Raw genomic sequence first — 27,967 nt, forward strand, 5'->3', positions numbered from 1 at the left:
CAGTAGATAGAGATGATAGGAACTGCAGATGCTGGAGAATCCAAGATAACAAGGTGTAGAGTTAGATGAACACAGCAAGCCAAGCAGCATCTCAGGAGTTTTCCCAAAACGTCAGTCTTCCTGCTCCTAAGATGCTGCTTGGCCTGCTGTGTTTATCCAACTCCACACTTTGTTATCTCTTATTGTCAGTAATTGGGTGCCAAGTTCACAATAACTAGAGTATTTACATTTCAAGACTGGTGCAGATTTGGAACCCAGTAATTATTCAAATGCTGGGTTCTTAAACCAAATTGTAAATCAAGCCCTTCCTGTCAGCATCTATTGCTCAAAGCCTCTAAGAACCAAAAATATTTCAAGAAAACTGAAGTCTCACTGTAAATTCCAGTTGACCTCCTTCCTTCAAACCTCCATTGCCTGGACATTGAAGATCCAGGGATTTTCAATATTTCTCACAATGCACAAATACACACAAACTCAGTCAGACCAAGTTGACTTCAGATCCTCTAAGAGGGCAATAATGATGAAAAGCAGGCATGTTTATTTAAAAGCACAATACATAAATAAGTCAAATTGGCATACAGATAGCTGGTTCAGGTTGTTGCACCACAAAAGCTACAAGAAGCATAAATTTGCAAGTGTACAGCATTTTCCTGCCTTTTGTTAGCAGTATGGAACAAAGAGAGAAAATAAATCCACTTAGCATTTTTATTTAAGAAGGAATTAATTACATCATCAAATGCCAAATAGGACAAAGAGCACTGAGTGTTTAAAGAATTGGATAGAAGATATTTGATAGACCATAAGTGGCCAGCCACAGGGATTCACAAGTTTTAACTTAAAAAGAACATACATTTAGGTAATGAATTACTATACACCTTGCACAAAGGAATTGCAAGTACTGCTGTTAAACACGTTTACACAGAAACCGTGCTGCACTGCTCCAGAATGGAATGAATGACTTGATTAATTTGTAAATTATGACACTTTGCTGATGTGCTTAGGTTCCTCAATAACATAATTGTCATAATTGTTGAAAACCGACAACACACAAAACACTTAAGTCTCTTGCTTATATTTAAATTTTAAACATCTCTCTCAAATCAAAGTGCCCTCACTGTTCAATTCAAGTTTGGAAATTACAGCTAACATCATAGAAAGTCGCGACACAGCCTTGGTCTCATTTGTTGCTAATTTGGCCACTGTTTCTTATTCTACTGAGTTGCTTGCTTCTTCTTCAACGTCACCCTTGGCAGTTTTTGAGATTATGTCAATCCATCTATTTTGAAGCTCTTCATCATCTGCACTAAAATAAAAGATCTGTTGGGACTGCCTCAGCTTGAAAGAATGCTTCTTCTCAATCGTATCAACGGAACTAGGAAGTTCAATCTCATAGCCAGGCAAGGGGATAGTACGGGCATTTTTCCCATCCTGCAAAGAAACATCCCCATAAACACACATGAAATAGTTTTTAAAAAGCAACAGATAAAAGCTGAAGCACACTATCACTGTCCACGTTTCAAATTCAATATGGAGAAATTCAAATCCACATCATCCAGAAAAAAAGTCAACTTGATTACATTAACAATGCACAAAGCCTCCAATATATACACACAATCTGTGCAGGCCTACTTTCAGAATGGAAGGTATAAAGCTTAATTTAGTTTCAGAAACTCTAATGGCAAATATAGCCACCAAATTCTCAACTGCTGTCAGAAAAAGAAAATAATATCACTGTAAGGTCACTTCATTTATTTCAAAAGCATTGCAATTCATTTCAAATTATTTAACTTTTTGAAGGCATAGCCCTCTGTTTCAAACTACAGCAGAGGGCATTTCATCATCTTTCAAAAAAGTGAATTATTCTATGACCTTAACTAGCTTCTTCTTTTGGTTAAGAATGATCAATAAATTTCGTTTTCAGATGGTTAAAAATGTGGTAAGAAAAGCAGTTAACTTTGCATGTAAGCAAGTAGTTTCTCAAGACACAAAAATGCAACCTAATTCATTGAAACAAGTGTAAATATTTCAGATATTACACAAATCGGCATAGAATGTCACTTCTCTGATAGACATAATCATTGGACTCTAAACATTAACACTGCTTTCTTCCCATAGATGCTACCAGATCTGCTGAGCTTTTCCATCAATTTCTGTTTTTGTTTCAGAATTTCACTTTATTGGTACTGAAGTAAGATTTACCAGGTGTCCTGCACCTGGAATGAGATGCAAGTCTCTACATCCTTAAGTAATGTGACACCAACATCTACATCTTAATCGGACATACATATATCAAAGTGCAAATCTTAGGATTTAGGGTTATCCTTCGTTTCATGCAACAAGATATATGGAAAGACCTGGAACTTTCTATGAACACTTACCTTAGAACAAAGAACAATACAGCGCAGAACAGGCCCTTTGGCCCTCGATGTTGCGCCGACCTGTGAACTAATCTAAGCCCTCCCCTACACTACCCCATCATCATCCAAATGCTTATCCAAGGACTGTTTAAATGCCCCTAATGTGGCTGAGTTAACTACATTGGCAGGCAGGGCGTTCCACGCCCATACCACTCTCTGAGTAAAGAACCTGCCTCTGACATCTGTCTTAAATCTATCACCCCTCAATTTGTAGCTATGCCCCTTGTACAAGCTGAAATCATCATCCTCGGAAAAAGACTCTCACTGTCCACCCTATCTAATTCTCTGATCATCTTGTATGTCTCTATTAAATCCCCTCTTAGCTTCCTTCTCTCTAATGAGAACAGACCCAAGGACCTCAGTCTTTCTTCATAGGGCCTGCGGTCCAGACCAGGCAACATCCTGGTAAATCTCCTCTGCACCTTTTCCAATACTTCCACATACTTCCTGTAATGGGGCGACCAGAACTGCATGCAATATTCCAAATGAGGCCACACTAGTGTTTTGTACTGTTGCAGCATGACATCATGGCTCCAGAACTCAACCCCTCTACCAATAAAACCTAACACACCGTAAGCCTTCTTAACAGCACTATCAACCTGGGTGGCAACTTTCAGGGATCTATGTACATGGACACCAAGATCCCTCTGCACATCTACACTACCAAGAATCTTTCCATTGACCCGGTATTCTGCTTTCCTATTATTCCTCCAAAAGTGAATCACCTCACATTTATTAAACTCCATTTGCCACCTTTCGGCCCAATTCTGCAGTTTATCCAAGTCTCCCTGCAACCTGCAACATTCTTCCACATGGTCCACCATTCCACCGACTTTAGTGTCATCTGCAAACTTACTAACCCATCCACCTATGCCTGCGTCCAAGCATTTATAAAAATGACAAACAGCAGTAGTCCCAAAACAGATCCTTGTGGCACACCACTAGTGACCTGACTCCAGGCTGAATATTTTCTATCAAGCACCACTTGTTGCCTTCTTACAGAAAGCCAGTTTCTAATCCAAACTGCTAAATCTCCTTCAATCCCATGCTTCTGTATTTTCTCCAATAACCTACCATGTGGAACCTTATCAAAGGCTTTACTGAAGTCCATGTACACCTTCACTGCCTTTGAAATGTTAGGTAGCTTTAGAGCAATATTTTAAAATAAAATACACATTTTCATCCACTAACAATATCGTGCTGATAGAGAAATCTTTCTTTCCTCTGTTCTATCAACTGGATGCTAAAATTATAGCTTTAACAATCCCTGAAGGTTGTAAATTCAACTAATTTATTGATATGTTACTGAATATACAACTTAAAATAGTTACTAAGGTTTCCTAATATTTGAAAACATTTATCCAAGGAATCACCCTTGAATTCAAAATGGAAAGCCGAATAGAAAATTTTCAATTTGAAAAATAACTTCATTAGTGAGCAAAAATAGCATTAAAAATGTCTGAAATTTGGCAACTGCCACTCCCTATGCAAGATCTATTTCCCTTGGAAATGCTGGTTCTAAACATTTCCAATGGCCCCAACACCCACACCACTGTACCTTGGAGAGATGGTTTCTTTTTTCATTCACTGGCAGGATGAGACTCATTATCAGGGTATAATTTCAAGCCATTGTGTGCAATCAAATTAGAGACAATGGGCAGAATCTTCTCAGCCCCTGAATGATGTATAGTATTAGCCAGAAAGTTGCGAGCAACGTGTTTCCTGGCATCGAGTGCAAAATGTCACATTTCCAAGCCAAGTGCTGGGCAGAGAGATGAGATTTTCATTAGTGAGCAGTGGAAGGCCTATTCCTGTACACTAGCATCCCAATGATTACCCAACCTTGCCTGATAAAACTGAAAACAAAATATGCTGGAAATAACAGTGGGTGAGGGAGCATCCATGGAGAGACAGCAAGCAAATGTCTTGAGTCTAGACGACTCTTCATCAGAGCCTGCGTGATAAAATGCAGTTTCTCATTCTTCCAACCACTGGATAGAAACCAGATCGTGACAACTTCCAACATGCTAGTCATAGTGGTAGCCAAGATTACTGCTCACTCAATTTGTGGCAGGTTTGATACACACAGCTTCGCTGCCTTGTCATTTTCTGCTTTGCCCCCTCAGACACAGTTTAAGGGCTCAGCATCTCTGTCTTGCCTTTCTGCTCAGTGCAGACAAAGCCAGACAGTTTGTCACGGTTGACAGCATGCAATGATCTTTCAAAGGGATGAATGTGTTGCTGTGAGGCACAGCAATGTGCTATATTAACCTCACATCTGCAGCCAATGTGACAAAGCACACATGCTTCAACCAAATGGCTCTCTCTCAAAGTGTAAGGGGAATAGTCCTCATTCAAATCAAGAGGGGTTATATCAGTCAGGTGGTGAAGGGCATCATCCGATCTCAGTCCGGGGGCCCGAATACAGTCAGTTTACTACTTTGGATGGTCAGGGTCAGGGATCAGAATCACTATAGTCCGGAAATGGGCCACGATCAGTCCTGCAGGACTGTATGCATGTCGAGGCATGTACTGGCATGCACCTTCTTTACAGGGCTCTGTGCAGTACAATGTGAGGTTAAGTGTGACTGAACTCTAGAGCCAGAGCTCTCAGGTAATGTTGACAGGTGAAGACATAATTTGGATTGATGTGTTGGAATGTAGAGATTGGCTGGCCAGAGTGTCCCAGGAAGAAACAGACATGGAGTTTTGGGAGTAAGATATGGGTTGGGCCCTCTCACTTTACCAAAGACAGGTTGTATTTCTTTCTTACACGTGTAACTTGTAAATGTGTGCTGCAAATGGAAAGCCAAAGAGATTCTACAAATACATTAAGAGCAAGGGATTACATTAAGAGAGGGGGTAGGGTTTCTTAAAGATCAAGGGGGTCGTCTTTGTGTTGAACCCCGAGAGATGGGAAAGATACTAATTTAATATTTTGCATCAGTTTTTACTGTGGAAAAAGAATTAGAGTCGAAAGAATGTAGGGAAATAAACAGTGATGTTTTAAAAAAAATTCACATTACAGAAGAGGAAGATCGGGAGGTATTACAGAATATAAAGGTGGATAAAATTTCTGGGACCTGATCAAAAGTATCCCAGAACGCTGTGGGAAGCAAGGGAGGAACTTACGAGATCCCTTGCAGAAATATTTGTGTCATCTATAACTATAGTTGAGGTGCCTGATGACTGAAGGGTAGCTAATATTGTACCTTTCTTTAAGGAAGGTTGTAGAGAGAAACTGGGCAACTATAGGACAGAAGATAATAAAGTGTGAAGCTGGATGAACACAGCAGGCCAAGCAGCATCTCAGGAGCACAAAAGCTGACGTTTCGGGCCTAGACCCTTCATCAGAGAGGGGGATGGAGTGAGGGTTCTAGAATAAATAGGGAGAGAGGGGGAGGCAGACCGAAGATGGAGAGAAAAGGAGATAGGTGGAGAGGAGAGTATAGTTGAGGAGGTGGGGAGGGGACAGGTCAGTCCAGGGAAGACAGACAGGCCAAGGAGGTGGGATGAGGTTAGTAGGTAGGAGATGGAGGTGCGGCTTGGGGTGGGAGGAAGGGATGAGTGAGAGGAAGAACAGGTTAGGGAGGCAGAGACAGGCTGGACTGGTTTTGGGATGCAGTGGGTGGAGGGGAAGAGCGGGGCTGGTTGTGTGGTGCAGTGGGGGGAGGGGACGAACTGGGCTGGTTTTGGGATGCGGTGGGGGAAGGGGAGATTTTGAAGCTAGTGAAGTCCACATTGATACCATTGGGCTGCAGGGTTCCCAAGCGGAATATGAGTTGCTGTTCCTGCAACCTTCGGGTGGCATCATTGTGGCGCTGCAGGAGGCCCATGATGGACATGTCATCTAAAGAATGGGAGCGGGAGTGGAAATGGTTTGCGACTAGGAGGTTGCTGCAATGACTCACCTCCCTAACCTGTTCTTCCTCTCACCCATCCCTTCCTCCCACCCCAAGCCGCACCTCCATCTCCTACCTACTAACCTCATCACACCTCCTTGACCTGTCCGTCTTCCCTGGACTCACCTATCCCCTCCCCACCTATACTCTCCTCTCCACCTATCTCCTTTTCTCTCCATCTTCAGTCCGCCTCCCCCTCCCTCCCTATTTATTCCAGAACCCTCAACCCATCCCCCTCTCCGATGAAGGGTCTAGGCCCGAAACGTCAGCTTTTGTGCTCCTGAGATGCTGCTTGGCCTGCTGTGTTCATCCAGCTTCACACTTTATTATCTTGGATTCTCCAGCATCTGCAGTTCCCATTATCTCTGATACAACTACAGGACAGAGTCTGCCTTCAGTTGTGGGTAAATTGTTGGAGGGGATTATAAAAGATAGGATACGTGAATATTTGAAGAGGCAAAAATTGATTAGGGACAGTCAGCATGATTTTGTGCAAGGAAAATAGCATCTCACAAACTTGATTGAGATTTTTGAGCAAGTTAGCAAAGAGATTGATGATGGCAGATTAATAGCTGTTTATTTGGATTTTAGTAAAGCCTTGACAAGGTTCCCCATGGTAGACCAATTAGTAGTAAAGTTAGGTCACTTGGGATGCAGGGTGAGCTTGCCAATTTAATGTATAATTGGCGTAATGGTAGGAGTCAGTAATGGTGGAGGGTTGCTTTTCGAACTGAAGGCCTGAAATGATTGGGATTGGTTCTGGGCCCTCTTCTGTTTGTCATTGGATGAGAATATAGAAAGCATGGTTAATAAGTTTATGGGTGACACCAAAATTGGTGGCATAATAGACAATGAAGAAGGTTTTCTAAGATTACAAAGGGATTTTGATCAATTAGAAAAATGAGCTGAGGAGCGACAGGTGGAGTTTAACATGGACAATTGTGAGGTACTGCATTTTGGTGCAACAAACAAGAGTAGGCCTTATACAATTAATGGCAGGGTCTTGGGTAGTGCTATAGAACAGAGGGACATAGGGGTGCAGGTACATAATTCTTTGATGTTTGCATCACATATAGACAGTGTTTGGTACGTTTGCCTTCATTGCACAGTTCTTTTCCAGCATGCGAGTTGGGAAGTTATGTTGAGGTTGTACAGGACATTGGTGAGGCTCTTATGGAATACTGTATACAGTTCTGAGCACCCAGTTATAGGAAGGATAATATCAAGCTGGAGAGGGTTCAGAAGAGATTTACCAGGATGTTGCCAGGTATGGAAGATTTGAAATATAAGGAAAGGTTGGATAGGCTGGGATGTTTTTCACTGGACTGTAGGAGTTTGAGAGGTGACCTGATAGAAATTATTAAAATAATAACAGGTAGAGATAGAATTAGTGGTAGTTGTCTTTTCCCTAGGACGGGGGAATTTCAAGACCAGGGGGCACATTTTTCAAGTTGAGAAGAGAGAGATTTTAGAAAGTACAGGAGGTTTTTTTTTTTACACTGAGGGTCGTATGCGTGTGAAATAAACTTCCAGAGGACGTGGTGGATGCGGGTACAATTACAATGTTTAAAAGACATTTGGATAGATACATCAATAGGAAAGGTTTGGAGGTATATGGCCCAGGAGCAGGCAGATGGGACTAGATTAGTTTGAGATTATGTTCAGCAAGGACTGATTGGACCAAAGGGTCTGTTTCCCGTGCTCTACAACTCTGCGATGTGATCATGCCAGGAGTGGCGAGAGTCAGTTTTTTTTATGCCCCCTATCTGAGCATGCAGACTCTACTTATGAGTGATGAGAGGCCCTTCAAAGAGCGATTGCATCATTCTGACACTTACACAGTACAGTTTAACATTATCTGTAATCACAGCTTCAGTGACTGTGAAATATATACCAGTGATCCACTGTGTAGGATACAAATCACAGTCACAAGCAATCTTGATCATGTTATTGGTCATTACAGAGTGATCATGGTCATCTTTGGGAGGCAGAAAAAAAAACACAGGTCATCTTAAAAGTGGCACCTAGAGCAACAAAACATTAAGGTAGTGTAAGATCCTATAGACAACAGTGTGGAGCTGGAAGAACACAGCAGGCCAGGCTGCATCAGAGGAACAAGCGAGTTGATGTTTTGTGTTGGGACTGTCTTTCTGAAGAAAGGTCCCAACCTGAAACATCAACAGTCCAACTCCTCTGAAGCTGTCTGGTCTGCTGTGTTCCTCCAGCTCCACACTGTTGTCTGACTGTGGCATCCGCAGTTCTTGCTATTTCTAAGATCCTATAGGCTGCGCAGGAGCATGAAATGGATTCCCTCTCATCTCAAACTGTGTTCACCAATATGCTCTTATATGCACTGATGCCTTCCTTGGATGACGAGGAGTTGGGAGGAGAAGGTAGCAGTGTTCATGACAAAATATTCTATGGCCCTCCTTGCTGGAGTGCTCTATGTCCCACTGAGTGGAGCAGTGTGCTGAACCATCATTTGAGAGTGATGCAAATTCTGACTGCTCACATTACTAAGAACTTGTTCTGTTTAAGTTCCTCACAGAAGTTTACAGCAAGTGGAACTGATGGATCCATAGACTGTAACTGGCACTGTGATGTTATAAAGGCACAGAGAAATATAGATACAAGTCCACGACCAGCAGCAGGATGCTAAAAAACCTACACATGAAAAATTTGCAACTGAAGGTCTCCTCTGGATGCAGCAGGCCCAGAATCATCCTTGATGCCATTTCCTCCAGATGAGCAAACTGCAGTGCCTTGCAGTCTGAGGATGTGGCAGGACATTGTCAGAACTATCCCAATGTTTGGAGCAGGAGCTGTGTCATGAAAGAACAGGTGACCATCCTATCCTGGTGGCTGTTAAGGTGAAAGTTAAGGTGCCAAATATTTTTGCTGGCATCTTCCAGGATCCATAGGGAAACGAGTGGATCTCTCAGTACTGCACCCAAAACTGAATCAAGACCATTACTGATGCTTTTCATGTCAGATCACACCACTTCATCTCGTATTCTCAAAAAAGAAGTTAATCCTGCATCCCAGGCAGTTGGCTTTGCAACTGGCTCCTTCCAGACACAAGGCTCAAAAAGACAGTATGCACATCATCACAAAGTTGGGCTCATTAACAGAAAGAGTCCTTTCCATTAATGTGCTAGTCATGTGTGATCATTGGTACCACCTCTTGGATGCCTGTGGCAGGTTCCCTCGGAGGTACTGTGATGCCTTTTTCTTTAAGAAGTCTCATGTTCCTGCTTAGTTTCGAGGGTGGAAGGTTTTACAAGAATGGTTACTAGGAGATAAGGGCTACCCTCCGTGTCCATGGATGATGATTCCGTGATGCAATCTCATGACTGACTCTGCTTAGATCAAATGCAGCTCATTTTATAACCAAGGAGATGGTGGCTTAGACAACAAACCTCTTGGAGATAAGATACTGATGCTTGGACCTGTCTGCTAACATTCCAAAGTGCCACATAATCATTGCATTCTGTACTCTGCACGCTGGAGCAGACAAAGACGGATGTGATGGATGATGAAGAGTGAGAGAGCAGCAGCAGTACTCTGAGGGGGAAGATAAGGGAAATAAGAGGTGAGGAATGTCACCTTCTGCATGATAGGTGACAACAGTGTCAAGTGGAACAAGTCAGACAGGCCTTAATTGACACCCAGTCTCAGTAAATGAGAGCTGAGTGCAGTGATAAGTCACGGACTAAACTTGTCAATGTTCAAAAAGCAAGCATTTCTGTTCCCAGAGATAAATACAACTTTTTGTGTTTCTTTACTGATCATTTCTGCTGTTGCTGAATAAAAATGACTATTTTGAATCACTGGAAGGCTTTCCTGTATATGATGGTCCCACATTGGGCATCGAGGAAAGAGCAGCAATGATTTTGACAGGGCTGTAAGATTGGATAAGGCAAAAGATGAGCAAGGTGTGTGGCTTGATTCTTAAACAGCAATAAAAGATTGTGCACTTTCATGTGCCTCCTGTGTACCTTGAAAAGGACTGGTTTTTGGTTGCTTTCCACTATGTGTATAGTGAAGGGCAACTGTAGATTGACACTTGATTGGGTTCATGGCTGGACTTCAAAGATGGCACAGCATCAGGACCCTGCAATAACCCAGCAGTGAAGAGTATTTCTGTGAGTGGTGAATGGGGCACCAGAGGATTGTAGAGTATAGGTCATGAAATGAAATTGGGAAAATAGTGTGAGAAAACCTCCACACGACTTACCAAATATGAGATTTAGCCAATTTCTGCAAAGATTCAATCCATTGCCTGAATGCCTTTATTATTATCATATATTATAATAATACTATAAACAATTTGCACGCACAGATTGCAACAAGTCCACAGAGTCTACTGAAAGCTTTGGTAGCTGTTATAAATGTGTGATCACTGAATTATTGGCTGGTCTCTGGCAAATGTTTAGAAGTAGCCAAGGGTTTGGCATACTGTATTACAACAGCACCATTGAAAGTGACTGTAAGGAAAGCTTATGTTTCAGGAAATTAAAGCTGGCAGTTGATTAGAGCAAATGGAAGATCAGAGGAAATCATGACAGGTCTACATGGAAATTCTAATTTTGAACATCTTCCAAGAGCACATTTCTCAGTTCATGCTAAACATTGGGATGACGAGAGAACAGTAAGAGTTTGCTGTTAACTGACAGAGGATTTTTTTTTGCATAGATGAAATATTAAATTATAGTCCATTGGCTAGTTATGGTCTTCCTCAGGCCATTAACAATTCCATGAGGATAAATGTTCAATTTTAGGCAAGGTGATAAACTGGAAGAAGCAGCATCAATCACCTGTTACACAGTGCATCCAATATTCGTGCATAATAATTGCAATAGAAAATAAAATGGAGTGAATTGTATAAAAGGCAGTTGAAGCCTTTTTGACAATGCTTCCCTCACCCAATGCCTCCATTCAAAGGAGGCCAAGTTATCCTGCTGTCCTAGCTAACACTCCTCCCTTTATTAGTCACAGCCTGGGATACACTTCCAACAGAAGTACTTGAGCCAAATTGTGAAAGATTACTAGATAACAAAGTGCGGAGCTGGATGAACACAGCAGGCCAAGCAGCATCTTAGGACCACCAAAGCTGACCTTTTGGGCCTAGACCCTTCATCAGAAAAGGGGGAAGCGGAGAGGATTCTGAAATAAATAGGGAGAGGGGGAGGTGGACCGAAAATGGATAAAGGAGAAGATAGGCGGAGAGGAGAGTATAGGTGGAGAGGTAGGGAGGGGATAGGTCAGTCTGGGGAGGACAGACAGGTCAAGGGGGCGGGATGAGGTTAGTAGGTAGGAAATGGAGGTGCGGCTTGAGGTGGGAGGAGGGGATAGGTGAGAGGAAGAACAGGTTAGGGAGGCGGGGACGAGCTGGGCTGGTTTTGGGATGCAGTGGGGGGAAGGGGAGATTTTGAAGCTAGTGAAATCCACATTGATACCATTGGGCTGCAGGCTTCCCAAGCGGAATATGAGTTGCTGCTCCTGCAACCTACGGATGGCATCATTATGGCACTGCAGGAGGCCCCGGATGGACATGTCATCTAAGGAATGGGAGGGGGAGTTAAAATGGTTTGAGACTGGGAGGTGCAGTTGTTTATTGCGCTTGGTTCGCAATAAACAACTGCACCTCCCAGTCACGAATCATTTCAACTCCTGCTCCCATTCCTCAGATGACATGTACATCCTGGGCCTCCTGCAGTGCCATAATGATGCCATCCGTAGGTTGCAGGAGCAGCAACTCATATTCCGCTTGGGTACCTCCTGCCTCAACCTTATCGATTCCCTTCGTAATCTTGTATGTTTCTATAAGATCTCCCGTCATTCTTCTGAATTCCATTGAGTATAAAACCCAGTCTACTCAGTCTCTCCTCATAATCCAACCCTCTCAACTCTGGAATCAACCGAATGAATCTCCTCTGCATGCCCTCCAGTGCTAGTGTATCTCTTCTCAAGTAAGGAGACCAAAACTGCACACAGTACTCCAGGTGTGGCCTCACCAGGACCCAATACAGCTGCAGCATAGCCTCCCTGTTTTTAAACTCCATCCCTCAAATAGTGGCAGACAAAATTCCATCTGTCGTTTTAGTTACCTACTGTACCTGCAATCCTACTTTTAGCATTTCATGCACAAGGACACCCAAGTCCCTCTGCACAGCAGTGTGCTGCACTTTTTTAACCATTTAAAACATAGCCATTTTGCTGTTGTCCCATTTTTCAGGGCAATGCTCTGAGAATAGAACCAATCTTTTGTTGACTTGAAAGAAGGTCAGTATATATGCACGTTCTTTCTGTCTGCAAAGAATACAGCTCTGTCTAACAACATATGTAGCACATGTAAGTTTATCACTCTGTAAGCCTGACTGACAATCCTAAATTGGCTGTCAGTGGAATGCTTCTCACATTCACGGTTGTTCAGCAATCGTTGCCCAGTTGCAGAATCAAATCTAACATTAGACACTGCTGTAAGTTTTGCAAGCATGGGTTGGTTGCGCTGACCACATAAAGGGTTTGATGAAATCTGCCAGTTTTAGCCTAAACATCTCAGGTTATCTCCGAAGGATAAGGCATCTCTCAATTCTGAGCAACAGGCGAAGCTTGCTGTGTCACACTGCTACTATATCATAACAACACAAATGGTGTTCACCACAAGGTAGGAGCAAATTACTGCAGATGCTGGAATCTGTACTGAAAACAACTAATTCTGGAGATTGCAGCAGGTCAGATAAAATCCAACAAGGCAGAGCAAGCTAACGTTAAGAGTCTAGATAACTCTATATCAGCGCTGAAGTGAAGTATGAAGGGGGCAGCGTCTATGCTATAATTAGGGGGGAGTGGGTTGGAGTGTAAGAGGAGAAAGGATGTTGATAGTTCGTGTTGATAATTCAGATTAAGTGATCAGAATGTGAGAGCTGCCAGACTTGAAAGAACAGACAATTCTAAATAGGGTGGGGACAGGGAGGAGGGGGGAGACAATGTGGTGACAGAGAATGTAACAAGTAAACTAAAAGAAAGGGAAGCACGTTCACAATTCAATGGTGTTGAACACAATATTAAGTCCAGAAGGTTGTAAAGTCCCTGGTCTGAAGATGAGATGTTGTTCTTCCAGTTTGCACTGTGATTCATTGGAGCACTGCAGCATGCCGAGGTTTTCAGAACTGACAGACTGCTGCCATCAAGCTAAAAAGCCATTTTGCTTATTACACAAATGAGTAATGTACCTGTTTCAATGGAACAAAATAGGTGACAACAATTTGCCAGCTCATTTCTCAGGATAATACCCCGACCAATTAAATTTTAAACAAGGCAGGTTGACACCAACAAAGCTCGGCTGTTAATGGTCAATCTCCATGATGATGCATCTATCAGAGCCCAATCATCTTGTGAAACTTCCTGATGAATGCAAAGTGAAAAACCTCAACAGAATTTATTCAGCAATTTTATTAAATGTTCTGTGCACAGTACAGGAGCATATCACAGAGCCACAGCACATTATATTGAAGAAAAGATGGATGTCACCTCTCCTCCTCTTGCTTCTGATCTTGGTGGTCACTGTGAAGGTTGGCCCAGCAAAACCATTACCATATGGAGGAAAAGCCAGTCATTATAAACTCACCCGCCAATGTTTCCTAGCTAAGAGCTCGTCCCTAATGACATTCACGATCCGTTTGCCTTTCTCAGATTGCACATAACTAGAAGGAAAGCTGTCCTTCAGACCAGATTTACATTGTGGTTCTGTGACTAAGCAACTTCACAAAATTAATATTCACTAAAACTCACAAAGTTCACTTCCAAAGTAAGCCAGAAAACAATCTGAACAGCTTTGGGTTTACCCTCTTGTTTCACACAGTACTGAAAAGTGTACTGAAAAGTAGATCAGAACTTGAAGAATGGAAGTAGTAATAGTAGATAGTAGCACATGAAACTTTCATGTGATAACTCCAAATTTGCCGCTGATAACTGCGTAGTCTCTTCTTTTAAAAATAGCAAAATCCTTTGACCTACTTCACATTAAATCTGACGAATCTTATATAAAGCTGAATTGAGTGAACTGGTGACGCTCATTCTTACCTGATTGCCTATGTGCAAATACAGTACCAATGGATCACTTTTGGGAATAGCTACCCATGCCTTTTGCCAGGATTTTCCTTTTTCCATAAAACTCAAGTTGCTGCAGAACACACTGTTGTCACTCGTCAGTGAGCTTGGTCTCTGTTGCAGAAATAACAACTAACGTTAAACCTGAGAGCCAACGAAAGAAAAATACCATTATCCTTTTGATAGCGATAATGTATGAACCTTCCATAAAAAGGCAAAGTAATTTGCAGCAAAGGCATAATTAGTTATCCATTTAAACACCAAACCACAGTTGAGATAGTGAGGTGGAGCTGAGTGTCATCAATACCCTGGTATTTTATGGATAATCTCACTGAGGGACAGCATGTGGAGGAGAAATAGAAGGAAGCCAAAACCATATTGGAGTACAAGTATCAAGAAAAACTATTACAGGCCAAACCTAAAAACTGCTATCGTTTCAAATGAAGCACCCATTTCTAAGCCTGATCCAAGTCATTCTCTTTGACCGTTAGGGCTCTTATGAGCCCTATCTGAAAAAGAAATGACCGTTACTCATAAGGTATTAGCTGAGACAACCAAGACCCAAATCCAGGAAAGGAACATCTACAAACAGCAGTATTATGCAAAAATGTTTTTTCCATCCACTGTGGACATGTGGGCTAAAAATGAGATTAAAGACGACATCTTTTACACAAATAGAATCTATGCTTTTTGTATGCAGTTTTAAATTCTAAATCAGGAGAATCCACTTCAAAGCAACATAATTAATCATATTCCTACATCATGAAAGTGTTTGCACTTCAAAAAGTACTTAATGGGCTGTAAAGTTCTTTGGGACATCCTGAGGTCAAGAAGACTAATATACAAATGTTGGCTCTCTCTTTTTAACTAGCTTCAATTACAGCACTCCAACACCATTCATGGCCTCATCACCTCAGGGGACCTCCCACCCACAGCCTCCAACCTCATTGTTCCCCAACCCCGCACGGCCCGTTTCTATCTCCTTCCCAAAATCCACAAACCTGCCTGCCCTGGTCGACCCATCGTCTCAGCCTGCTCCTGCCCCACTGAACTCATCTCCACCTATCTGGACTCCATTTTCTCCCCTTTGGTCCAGGAACTCCCCACCTATGTCCGTGACACCACCCACGCCCTCCACCTCCTCCAGGACTTCCAATTCCCTGGCCCCCAACACCTCATATTCACCATGGACGTCCAGTCCCTGTACACCTGCATTCCGCATGGAGATGGCCTCAAGGCCCTCCGCTTCTTCCTGTCCCGCAGGCCCGACCAGGCCCCCTCCACCGACACTCTCATCCGCCTAGCTGAACTCGTCCTCACACTCAACAACTTCTCTTTTGACTCCTCCCACTTCCTACAGACTAAGGGGGTGGCCATGGGCACCCGCATGGGCCCCAGCTATGCCTGCCTCTTTGTAGGTTACGTGGAACAGTCCCTCTTCCGCACCTACACAGGCCCCAAACCCCACCTCTTCCTCCGGTACATTGATGACTGTATCGGCGCTGCCTCTTGCTCCCCAGAGGAGCTCGAACAGTTCATCCACTTCACCAACACCTTCCACCCCAACCTTCAGTTCACCTGGGCCATCTCCAGCACATCCCTCACCTTCCTGGACCTCTCAGTCTCCATCTCAGGCAACCAGCTTGTAACTGATGTCCATTTCAAGCCCACCGACTCCCACAGCTACCTAGAATACACCTCCTCCCACCCACCCTCCTGCAAAAATTCCATCCCCTATTCCCAATTCCTCCGCCTCCGCCGCATCTGCTCCCACGATAAGACATTCCACTCCCGCACATCCCAGATGTCCAAGTTCTTTAAGGACCGCAACTTTCCCCCCACGGTGATTGAGAACGCCCTTGACCGCGTCTCCCGCATTTCCCGCGACACATCCCTCACACCCCGCCCCCGCCACAACCGCCCCAAGAGGATCCCCCTCGTTCTCACACACCACCCTACCAACCTCCGGATACAACGCATTATCCTCCGACACTTCCGCCATTTACAATCCGACCCCACCACCCAAGACATTTTTCCATCCCCTCCCCTGTCTGCTTTCCGGAGAGACCACTCTCTCCGTGACTCCCTTGTTCGCTCCACACTGCCCTCCAACCCCACCACACCCGGCACCTTCCCCTGCAACCGCAGGAAATGCTACACTTGTCCCCACACCTCCTCCCTCACCCCCATCCCAGGCCCCAAGATGACATTCCACATTAAGCAGAGATTGACCTGCACATCTGCCAATGTGGTATACTGCATCCACTGTACCCGGTGCGGCTTTCTCTACATTGGGGAAACCAAGCGGAGGCTTGGGGACCGCTTTGCAGAACACCTCCGCTCAGTTCGCAACAAACAACTGCACCTCCCAGTCGCAAACCATTTCCACTCCCCCTCCCATTCTCTTGATGACATGTCCATCATGGGCCTCCTGCACTGCCACAATGATGCCACCCGAAGGTTGCAGGAACAGCAACTCATATTCCGCCTGGGAACCCTGCAGCCATATGGTATCAATGTGGACTTCACCAGTTTCAAAATCTCCCCTTCCCCTACTGCATCCCTAAACCAGCCCAGTGCATCCCCTCCCCCCACTGCACCACACAACCAGCCCAGCTCTTCCCCCCCACCCACTGCATCCCAAAACCAGTCCAACCTGTCTCTGCCTCCCTAACCGGTTCTTCCTCTCACCCATCCCTTCCTCCCACCCCAAGCCGCACCCCCAGCTACCTACTAACCTCATCCCACCTCCTTGACCTGTCCGTCTTCCCTGGACTGACCTATCCCCTCCCTACCTCCCCACCTACACCCTCTCCACCCATCTTCTTTACTCTCCATCTTCGGTCCGCCTCCCCCTCTCTCCCTATTTATTCCAGTTCCCTCCCCCCATCCCCCTCTCTGATGAAGGGTCTAGGCCCGAAACGTCAGCTTTTGTGCTCCTGAGATGCTGCTTGGCCTGCTGTGTTCATCCAGCCTCACATTTTATTATCTTGGAATCTCCAGCATCTGCAGTTCCCATTATCTCAATTACAGCACTATTTGCTTTTGTCTTCTATTTAGCATCACAACTCGTTCATTCTGATCACCCTTCAAATATGGCTATTCAGACCCTCAAATATTCCTAATTCTAAGAAGCTACATTTAATATAGCCATATTACTTTTCAGAAAAGTAATAGTACAATCTTTAGATTTTATAAAATAATTGTTTGCCCGCAAAACTATAATTTTCTCAAACAAACAAAAGTTTACTTTAAAGACTTATGCATAATATCGTGGACAAGAGGGACAGGCGAGTGTAATTATTTCTCTCTCTCTCTCTCTCTCTCTCTATCTCATTTGTAACAGAGGTGATTTACTTTTTTTTGTTGGTCATTTTCATTTTGAAATAGGTGGTTTTGTTTCACTCCAAACTCTCTAATTGTGAAATCCAATTTAAAAAAGACCAACAATTCTTTAGGATTCAAACAAAGGAGGGTATATTAATGTATTCAAAACCTGATGGGTAGTTATTGTAACACATGCCTACAAAGGGGAAAGAAAAAGGAAATGAAATAAGTTACAATTACAAACTAAAAATTAAATATATTTGAATTAATTGGATTAATAATTGAATTAAATACATATGAATTAATGTCAGTAGGTCAACTTCCAGTCAGTTCTTGCAGTGGGCTGGCCTGGCAGAATTCTATTTCATTGGAGCTCAGTGTTGAGGCAAATGATAACACACACATCTGCAGTGTTGGAATTATTTCCACTTTCCAGGTGAAATACAGGATTTTTCCTATAAAACCAGATTTCAAGAGAGGTTGAGACTAGCAGAAGGCTTTTAGACAAGTCCGGAACTGCTTTGCTACATTCCATCCTGATGTGACAAAGCTTCCTGGATGAATCACTTAGTTAACGAGGTGGTTTTGCGGTTATTAGTATCGTCTGTTGAGGCAATATCTGTAGGGGGCATTGGTGCCATCTCAAGCACAATAAGCTTCAATGAATTTCATTCTAAACAAACCTGGCTGGGAGATGCACTAACTTCTTCATGCAGTTTGACTAGAACATCTATATCATACAAGAATGTGACATTCCAGGAGGATGGTCATCCACACTGGTGGTCAATAGTAGCCAACTTAAGGCCAGCAAGTGTACACTTAAAAAAAATTGAGAGAGAATATCATTTGTTTTCTGAAAAGTAATATAGGATTTCTTATCATACTTTCAGGGTCTGATAAAGTACATATGCAAGTTTTTTTTGACTTGTGTAATTGCAAGTGGAGAAAATAATAGTTACTTTATATATTTGGCCTATAATAGCTGTTCATCAAAATTGCAATCTGTTATGGTTTTGGCTTCCTTCTACTTCTCCTTCATATGTTGTCCCTCAGCAAGATCATCCAGTGAAATATCAGGTCCCACACTGATGACATGTGTTGTAAAATTGTGTACATACATTGACTGGTTTTATAATTCCACTCTTGAGAAGCTTAGTTCTGAATTTTTGTTCAACGACCTGACATATTCTATTCAACTGGATATAAAATACAACAAAGATCATGCTTTCAAAATTATTCCTTCAGTGTATTTTTGATGACAAGCACTTATTTGGTAGATATTGTGTTCTGACTGAATAATGGGGCTAAACAATGAAATACAACAAAATCGCTTACACTTTAAATTCGTTCAAGTGTAACATCTTAATTCTTTTTTTTAAACTCCTGTGACATTGTGATAAACTCTGTATTCAATCCCAGCTACCCTCTTAGTCTCATTGTTCCTTATACCATACAGCAATTTATTTTGTTAATTAGGGAAACAATTCATGACAGAAAATGGGAAAAAATATCAAAGCTTTATAGTGTACAAGTGCACTGTTCTTGTCACACAGCTTTGTCCTGTGCAACTACATGATATATTTCAATGAACTAGATTGAAATCAAATCTTGAAATATTGATTTGTAAATTAATAATGATTTTTAGCTCTGACAGAGATTTGGGGTTATGCTTTTAATTGGTTTCAGGGCCAACACAGAGGGCTATTTCTACATTCTGACCTCACAAATGCACTCTTTAGGCATGTCGATAGTAATGTTCAATGGTCCAGGCAATTAAAAGGCAAGGAAGCAGGCTTGCTGTTCAAATCAGGGCCAACAGACAGGCTCCCAAGCTGAAAGGTCAATGGGAGGCCCTTCAACAGTCAGACTGACAGCCCCTGGTGGGAGTTGCTGACATGAAGATACAGGTAGTGAGGGACAAGAACTTGACGTTAATTTTTCAATTTTTTTCACAATTGTTTAGGTATGATCCTGGAGGTGAAATGACTTGCAGCGATTACCAGTGGCTGCAGCCTTTATAGGACTGGTGATTTGGTGAGGTGGGAGTTGTGTGTTGGTCCCTCACATAATCCAAGCTGTCCCCTACCCTGAGCACATCTATATTGGCCTTGATTACAGCCTGCTTTGTCAGTTGGAAATCCCATTTGGTGCAGGGATGGATCCTTATATAATTCATTCTAAATGGCATATAATGGCTACCTTGGTCTTCCAGAATATTTGAGGACCTTGTTCGGGGAACAGACACAAACACGTAGTAATCTATGTGCTTGCCCATCTCTGGTCCAGACCTTGACGTGTTTTAGCCTGTATGTTTCAGTAATTTACTATCGTGTTCCCAGATGTCCTGAATTGGACTGTTAGAGGCAGTGGAATAGTGGTATCAGACAAGGAATGTAGAGACTCAGGCTCCTGAGGCCATGGTTTGAATCCATTGCAACGGTGGGATTTGAATTCAATGAAAAAAACTGAAATAAACAGTTTGACAAATGGCAACTATATGTTGATTGTCCTAAAAATTAATCTGGTTCACTAACACCCTTAGGGAAAGGAATCCAGTGCGCTTACCTGATTTGGCCTACATGTGACTTCAGACAGACAGCTATGAGGAGTTGACTCTTAACTGCCCTCTGGGCAATAATTACTGGCAGAGCCGGTGATGCCTACATTCTCGTAATCAAACAACAACGGATGCCGCATATTATCAGAAAGGCAATTTACTCAACAAACGTGTCACTTGAGCTGAAAAATTTTACTAATATCTAAAATGTGGAGGTTAACATGGAGTCCTGGCATGCAATTACCTATCCAGCTGTGATGTCATCTATGAGGGAACACAGGGAAACACAAGGGAATATGGGACCAGTTTTTGGACAAGTCCAAATTTCTGACTCCCTCTAAAAAGAACTCTGTAGGATTACGGTAGTTAACTCACTTTTTCTTTACTTATAATCTCCCAAAATTCATCACAATGATTGAACAGTAATTTCTGTGTTCATGTTCACTCACCTCCATGATTCCTTTTTTCTTCTGCTCTGTTACATTCTCAGGTACTGGGTTTGAAGGGACTGCTGGAGCTGGCAACGTAAAGCATTCCTTACATACACGGTTCTGCCGACTATTATCTGGAAATGGCTTGAATTCTGAACATTTACCACAGATAATCTGAAAAAACCAACAACAGCATCCTTAGAGTAAGTTACTGCCATAAAAATGTTTCCAATCTGCTTTTTTTTTGATTCACCCATCTTGACCCATTCCTGAATCAAGACATGTGACATGTTCACAATCACTAGCAACATTACGTTCTTTAATCACTGTTGCAAAATGTTTTTTTCTTCTCAGTGTTGCTTTTGGCAGTATATCTGCAGAGTTCAGTGAAATGAAAGCCCCTAAAACATACTTGGCATAATGCCCAATCAGTAACCAAAAAGAGACATAATGTCTGTGTCTTGTCCTAAACACTCAAAAGTCCTTGATGTTTTCAGTAGTCTTCAGTGAATTGCACAGAATTAGTGTTAAGAGTTTTGGTGGACGAACTGCAACAGTGATATCAGCTCAAACTTATTATAAATTAATGATTCCCTTTAACGGTGGTTTGATTTTTATTATATTTGGGAATACTGCTATAACGATTGATACTTTTACTTCCGTAACATCATTAATTTCCATTCCTCAGTTCATCTGCTGCTCAAAAACATTACCATATCTTCATTACATTCAGCCTTAATCATTCTAATGATCTGAGCACAACCTTTCACCTATCATCTTCACAAACTTCGCTTTATTCAAAAAGCTTTGTTGAGCAAAGCTTGATTCGGCATACTTGTGTTCAAACACCTCCACTGCCTGCCTCTGTAGCCTCCGCTCAAACATATACATTCTTCCCAATTCACTCTATTATTAGTGGTCATGCCTTTATCAGCCCAGTGCCCCGCTGCAGAATTCTTATCCTCTACTTCTTCCCTTTTTTTAAAGTTGCTCCTTAAAATACACCTTTTTACCCAAACTTTTAATCACCTGTCCTAATAGCTCAGTTTCAATTTTTTTGCCTGATGATATTGCTGTTAAGCGCCTTGCAATGTATTACAATGTTACAGACTGAAAGTTCTTGTTGTTGTTGATCCAGATCTGAGAACTATTTGATTTGACTTTCATAATAATATGTTACCCAGTACCATTCCTGTCGGAAGTTTTGTTGCTGATTAACAAATTGACTTCTACCTGGCACAGGCTGGCTGCCAACTCTAGGACACTTCCTCCTCCCCTCCCCTGGAGCACAAATCTCATTACTGAATACCAAGCTACTTTCTAGTATTACCACTGATCTTCTCTTTCTCCCTGCTCTCAAACCTCATCTTCCTGGCAGTGTGAACCACACGGGTCTTGTATCTCAGGAAGAATATTCATTTGCTATCCTCAAGACCCCAATTCGAACGCTGTCCAGAAATTTTGGAGAGTAGTAGACGAACCACTGTCGACAGATGCTGCTGCATTGTCTCCAAACATGAACAACTTCAACATTTTTTCCAGCCTCCCTTGATTCGTTAACAGCCCCATCACCAAAGCCTGTTGCTAGGCAAGCTTCACAATAAGTCATGTGACTCTCTTATTTACTTTATCCTAAATTAACCACAGTCCCAAAACACAGTCTTATGAAACTTCACGTTTGCAATGCTCCCAAAGTCAATGCCATACCTGTTGACTAATTCTAGCATTTGTCAATATTTGTTTTCCCATTGTTGTACAATGGAATAAACTAGTAGGGGCAAATTGGTACTAAGCTAAGCAAATAGAGCAAGTAGACAGATGGACAGAAAACAATTTAGAATGTTTTTAATGACCCCAATTTGAGCATCTTTACGTTTAAAACACTAAACCTGAAACAGATGGTTTGATTCACAATGCTACAGATGAATTAACTCATTGGATCCAATCAGGCTCATGATCAACAGCTCCACTTCTGAGGAAAATGCAAATTATCTTCCAAACACTTCACAGTCGAGGCTGTGTTGTAAACATGATCTTTAGGTTTCAGATTATTTGCAAATGAACCTTCAACACACTTTTTCCACTTATTAAGAAAGCAATATTATTCCCATGTGCAACATAGTGAGAACATGTTGTAAATAACATTTTCTCCCCCCAAGTGGGAGAAGACAGACAATAATGGTTTTGAAAAGTGGAAGTGACTATGCTATATCAGAGAAGCAGCAGACAAACAAACTAGAGGAAATGGGTAGGGTAAAGACAGTTCAAAATAAAAAAAATTGAATACAATATAAGTAAAATGTGCTTTTTGTTTCAAATGACTATTAAAATCCCCCAATTGCTCATCTTAATACTTACTGCATTGCATTGTTTACAGTGATGACGGCGTTTAGTAATAGAATTAAAAGTTTCGCTACAGCTTTTGCAGGCTTGTTTTTCCTTATCACGTTTTGTCTTTGAAGCTCTTTTCCCGGAATCCATCTGAAAGAAAAATGTTAAGATCAAGAGTACGCAATTAATACACGTCACTTGTATCAGCTCGATAACACAAATGCACTTTAGTGGCTCTTGTATATTACAGGCTACGGACTAATGCAGTTGTATGCTTCAGAACAATGTGTGGAAATTTCTCTTCTGTCTCTCCATGTAGTCTCTCTTAATGGAGCTGCTATGGGCAAGGCAAGGAGGTAGGTCCCAGGAACACATTCAATTAGTACAGAAATTGAACTCATGCTTTGGTGTGATTCTGTGCATATTTTAATCCATGAAGCTCACCTGCCTTCTGACTAAACCATCATGTCAGGCAATAAATACAAAAATGATGGGCCATTTAGCCAATGCCAAATCAGTGAACAAGGAAATAAGTTGATTCCCTATTGTGACAGTGTTTCCATAATTGATCTTCCTTAAGAATATTTTTTAACCTGTTCATGGGATTACAGGCATTGCTGGCTATCAGTTATGTTCATGATGATCTTCAAATGTCTTTCTACTTATTCATAGTGATTTCAATGTTATACATTAAACTCTTATACCATACCTTTCTTTGTTAAATGTGCAGGATTTCATGATTTATCAGATTACATTTAATCTGAATTATTTTGACCATATATTTTGTTCAATTAATTCCAGTCCTAAATTGTCTGATTAGAACTAAATAACACCTTTGGCTCAAAAACATTCTATATCTGTCCTACAAAGGTGTTTAATTCAAATTACTCAACAATCCAGAACAGCATTAAAAATAAATCTCATCCTGTTTTACTACAAAAGGTTCATTCAAATTTCTGGATAATTCCAGCATTTTAGGGACAGATTAGTTTGGGTAATTATCAGGAACTGACTCTAATCTGCAAGTCTCAACATTTGGCATTGAATTTCTGAAAATCTGCGTGTGTATATTAAAAGCAACAAGGTCCCAACACTAATTTCTCTCCACATTTGTCAAAACATAACTCCAGTCTTTTTCACTTTACAATTAATTGCTAATCTACTGTCACAGTTCATCTAAATCCTTTCTGCTCGATCTGAAACATCAACCTCTATTCAGAATGTTGTTGAATCCCTTTTGAAAATCAGGTTCACCACGTCACAAGGAATTCCAGAGTCCACCTCTAATCCAATTCTGCGTATTATGGCTCAAAGAGGTGAGGAGTTTGGTCAGGTAAGATTGCTCCTTTGTGAAACTATTTTGGCTGCAACTTATAATTGTACCAGTCATTCTTCTATTTATTCTGGATAACTAATTTTGTTATCTCTGTAACATTTTCCATTATACTTTAAATTAACTGCTACTGAGAAAGACTAATTGGCCTGCAGTTGCCTCCCTCTATTTTGTTATTCTTTATAAAATTGGCAACCACGTTGGCCTGTTTCCACTTTACTTGATGTTTCTACTGTATTGTTCAGTTAAAGATGTCAGAATTATTTTCATCACACCATAAGGCCATTATTTCTGCAAATTGCACTACATTATGCAATGTTGTTTGCTAAATTTTCTTTAAACATAGCACATTTCTTAAAAATTAAGCTGGTTAAAGTAATGAGAATGGAATAAAAAATACTAAAAATAACAAATATACTACAGATAAAATGATAATACAGTAAAATAAAATATTTGAGATTTGCCTTCAACTGTTACTTATCATGAAATCTCATCCTGTTTTATTCCACAGATTTACTTATTCTATACAGAGCAATGTATACAGGGTCATACATGCAATTTGCTTCAATGGAATCTTTAGGACTGGGCAATAAAAATCAGCAAAATCATTTTCTCCCCCACAAAATGGTGAATCTGTTAGTATATTATCCCAATTGAAATCAAAAAATATTAACACCAACCATGCCAAAATCTTGCCACTTCTTTATTTGCAAACCTCGAGAGCGATTATAACTACAATTAGAATAGTACTCTGCTTCAGTTCTAGCCTTCTATTGTTCACCAGGACAACACTGGCACCAAACTGCACTAAAACATTTACTGACTGAGAACATTGATAAAATCTCAAATTCCCTACGCCCACCTCTGTTAACACAGATGTTTCATTCTGGCACTTTTGAATAATTGCGACATGACAGCTCATTCACTCAAGCTGTAAAAAGGAAACAATTCTTTTCAAGATCCAATACAGTATGTTGACTTCAATAATCGCAGTTCTTTTCTTCCTTCTCATGACATTTTTTTTCCTTTTCACTAATTGGCACTTTCTCAGTAAGGTTCCTTGGATATGGCCATGTGACATTCTTTCTCTGGAATCTTCAAAGTAATAAATTTACCAGAGACGGCATCCTGGGCAGAGTCTGATGTTTTCCCACTTAAATTTCACTACCAATTGTATCCCTAATAAATTTTGTTCTTTCAATTTAGCAAACAGAAAATCAACAATGTTTAATTTAGTGGCAACGAACCTGGGTCAAGTATGGCCCAATGAACTAAATCAGACACATTGTTATGACCAGCAGGAGAATTGTGTTGGTAATCAAATGTTACTACTCCACAAACTGTACCAAAAGTATAAAATGTTTTATTTATTTACTGAGATGGTCAACTTGTTTCTCCTTATTGTTATCCAGGATAAAAAGACTTTAATCAGATTTCATCAACAAAATTAAAAAAGTGCCTGGAGGACAATCACAAGCTACAGAAGTGGTGGGATGTGGAGGGAGGGCATTCCAGATTTAGGACTGAGGCAACTGGAACACAAATAGTGGGCTGATTACACTTGGGTATGCTCAAGGTGATTTAGAGGAGCAAACATTTACCAGAGGGTTTTAGGGCTGCATGACAGAGCATGCAGAGGCTAGACAGAGCAACTTCAAAACTAAGATGAGAATTTTAAAATTAAGTTATCTGTCACTGGGGGCCAGTGTAGGTCACTAACCTCGGGATGATGGCGAGAAGGATTCAATACATTTTAGGACACAAGGAGCAGAATTCTGGATGGCCTCAATCAGGGAGGAAGATCAGCCAGGAATATTATGGAACAGTCAAAGGTGCCGGTGAGAGTTTCAGCACTAAGTCAGTAGCATCACTGGTGGAAATAGGTGGCCCTCGTGATAGCAGAGAACCTGTTTGAAAGTTCAACTCAGGATCAAAAATGACACCAAAGCTGCAAAAAATCTGGTTCAACCACAGTGAATTACTGGGAAGAGGGTTGGAGTTGATGGCTACTGAGTGGAGTTTTTGAGGAGGCCAAAGAAATCTACTTCCAATTGAATATGGGGAAGACAATGTCTGCTCATCTGCTACCGGATACAGTGAAGAGATCGAATGGAATGGTGGTGAGGTAAGCGGAGTATCACTCGCATATACACAAAACACATTTAGTTTTCCAATCAGCTTGCTGAAGGGAACCGTATAATTGAGAAAACAGATACAGCTAAGGTGAGATCCTTTGAGGACACCAGAGATAAGTATATAAAGAACAGCAAGAGCTGTCAGTGCCTGAAATAACGTTAGAACTATTGACTTGAGGTTGTGTTAATTTGAGAACCTGTAAATCCTAATGCTTATAAAATCGGAATTAACCTGTAAGCTAGCTAATAAGATTGTACAGACCATGAATAAAGTCATAGGCTGTAAAAAGAAGTGTTCTTCTTGTTTCAGTACGTTGTTATTAAATAAAGATACACATACATGCCCTTCCTTCTGTATACCATGGGGGATACCTGGGGAACATTGGCAGACCTTCCTTTTCTCAATGCATCGTCAGTTGAAAAATTATGTTGAACAAAAATGCATTGAAGTTAAGGCAAAATTAACACAACAAACAATGAAGCACCAGGCAAAAAGAGAGTATTTAACAGCCATATATCACAACAGGAAACTAAGACAGCATAGAATAAACAGCTACATTATTTATAGTTCATGTGGTCACAGAGATATAGAACATGATGGTTTGCTACTTTCCGATATGTGTTGCTCCACAACATATTGCATTAAAAATGAAATTACATTTTTGGAATGTCAATTTCACAGTGATGTAAATTTCATTTGACAGTTCTGCTGTTCTGAAAATGGAGCAGAGAATTAAAATAATAGGCCTTGCTTGTACTCTGATCTCACCCTTCTAACACTTATCTAATGAAACTAAATGGAAGCACAAGGGACAATATCTTACCTTTCTATTAGACATTTAAACTTGTAGATTCAGCATGGAGTTCAATAATTTGACATGATAATATTGTCCCATTTATCAGATGCCTTTAGCTAAAATATATTTCAAATATTTGAAATTATCAAAGACTTTGAGCAATACATGTAGCTACCAATTTACAACTTCCACTGAAGAGCTTTCATTCAGCTTTTCTCAGCTAGGAGTGTTGGTAAAAGAATAAACTCCTGCACAGATTTTAAGTATTTTCCCATCAGTGTCTAGGAGGTAGGTTTACTGTGGGATGAAATGATTTGGGTCTGGTCTCCCACCCCCAATTCTTCAATGCATACAATGTCTCTCCTGTTGCTCTAATTGAAATCACGAACCAGAATAATAATAAGCAAATACAAATACTAGTCATCTTACGATTTGAATCAGTGAGGACAGGATTATTCTCCATTATTTCAATGCTTCATCACAAAGTACTCTGCATAAATGGTTGAACAGCTGACAGTGCACATCCGAAGGATGGGAACCTTTGCAATATCATTAGAAAGCTTATACTGACCCCCAGAGGAAGATGATCAAAAATCTTGCTGTATTTCCTGTCACAAACTGT

At 41.3% G+C, this 27,967-nt stretch overlaps 1 protein-coding gene across 6 annotated transcripts in view; it reads right to left on the bottom strand.

The window, feature by feature from the left end:
* Positions 1 to 493: 493 nt before the first annotated feature.
* The window catches only part of fgd (faciogenital dysplasia), a 227,545-nt gene continuing 200,071 nt past the window's right edge, over positions 494 to 27,967 (bottom strand). For all 6 annotated transcript variants that reach the window (XM_059649869.1, XM_059649874.1, XM_059649873.1 and 3 more), the window contains 4 exons: positions 23,108 to 23,230; positions 20,768 to 20,923; positions 14,408 to 14,548; positions 494 to 1,428 (listed from right to left, as the gene is read on the bottom strand). In XM_059649869.1, the coding sequence (XP_059505852.1) occupies positions 1,207 to 1,428; positions 14,408 to 14,548; positions 20,768 to 20,923; positions 23,108 to 23,230 (642 nt within the window). In that variant the 3' untranslated portion in view covers positions 494 to 1,206. The remainder of the gene's footprint in view (positions 1,429 to 14,407; positions 14,549 to 20,767; positions 20,924 to 23,107; positions 23,231 to 27,967) is intronic.

The sequence above is a fragment of the Stegostoma tigrinum genome, chromosome 11 (assembly GCF_030684315.1).
Source record: "Stegostoma tigrinum isolate sSteTig4 chromosome 11, sSteTig4.hap1, whole genome shotgun sequence".
NCBI classification, from domain to species: domain Eukaryota; kingdom Metazoa; phylum Chordata; class Chondrichthyes; order Orectolobiformes; family Stegostomatidae; genus Stegostoma; species Stegostoma tigrinum.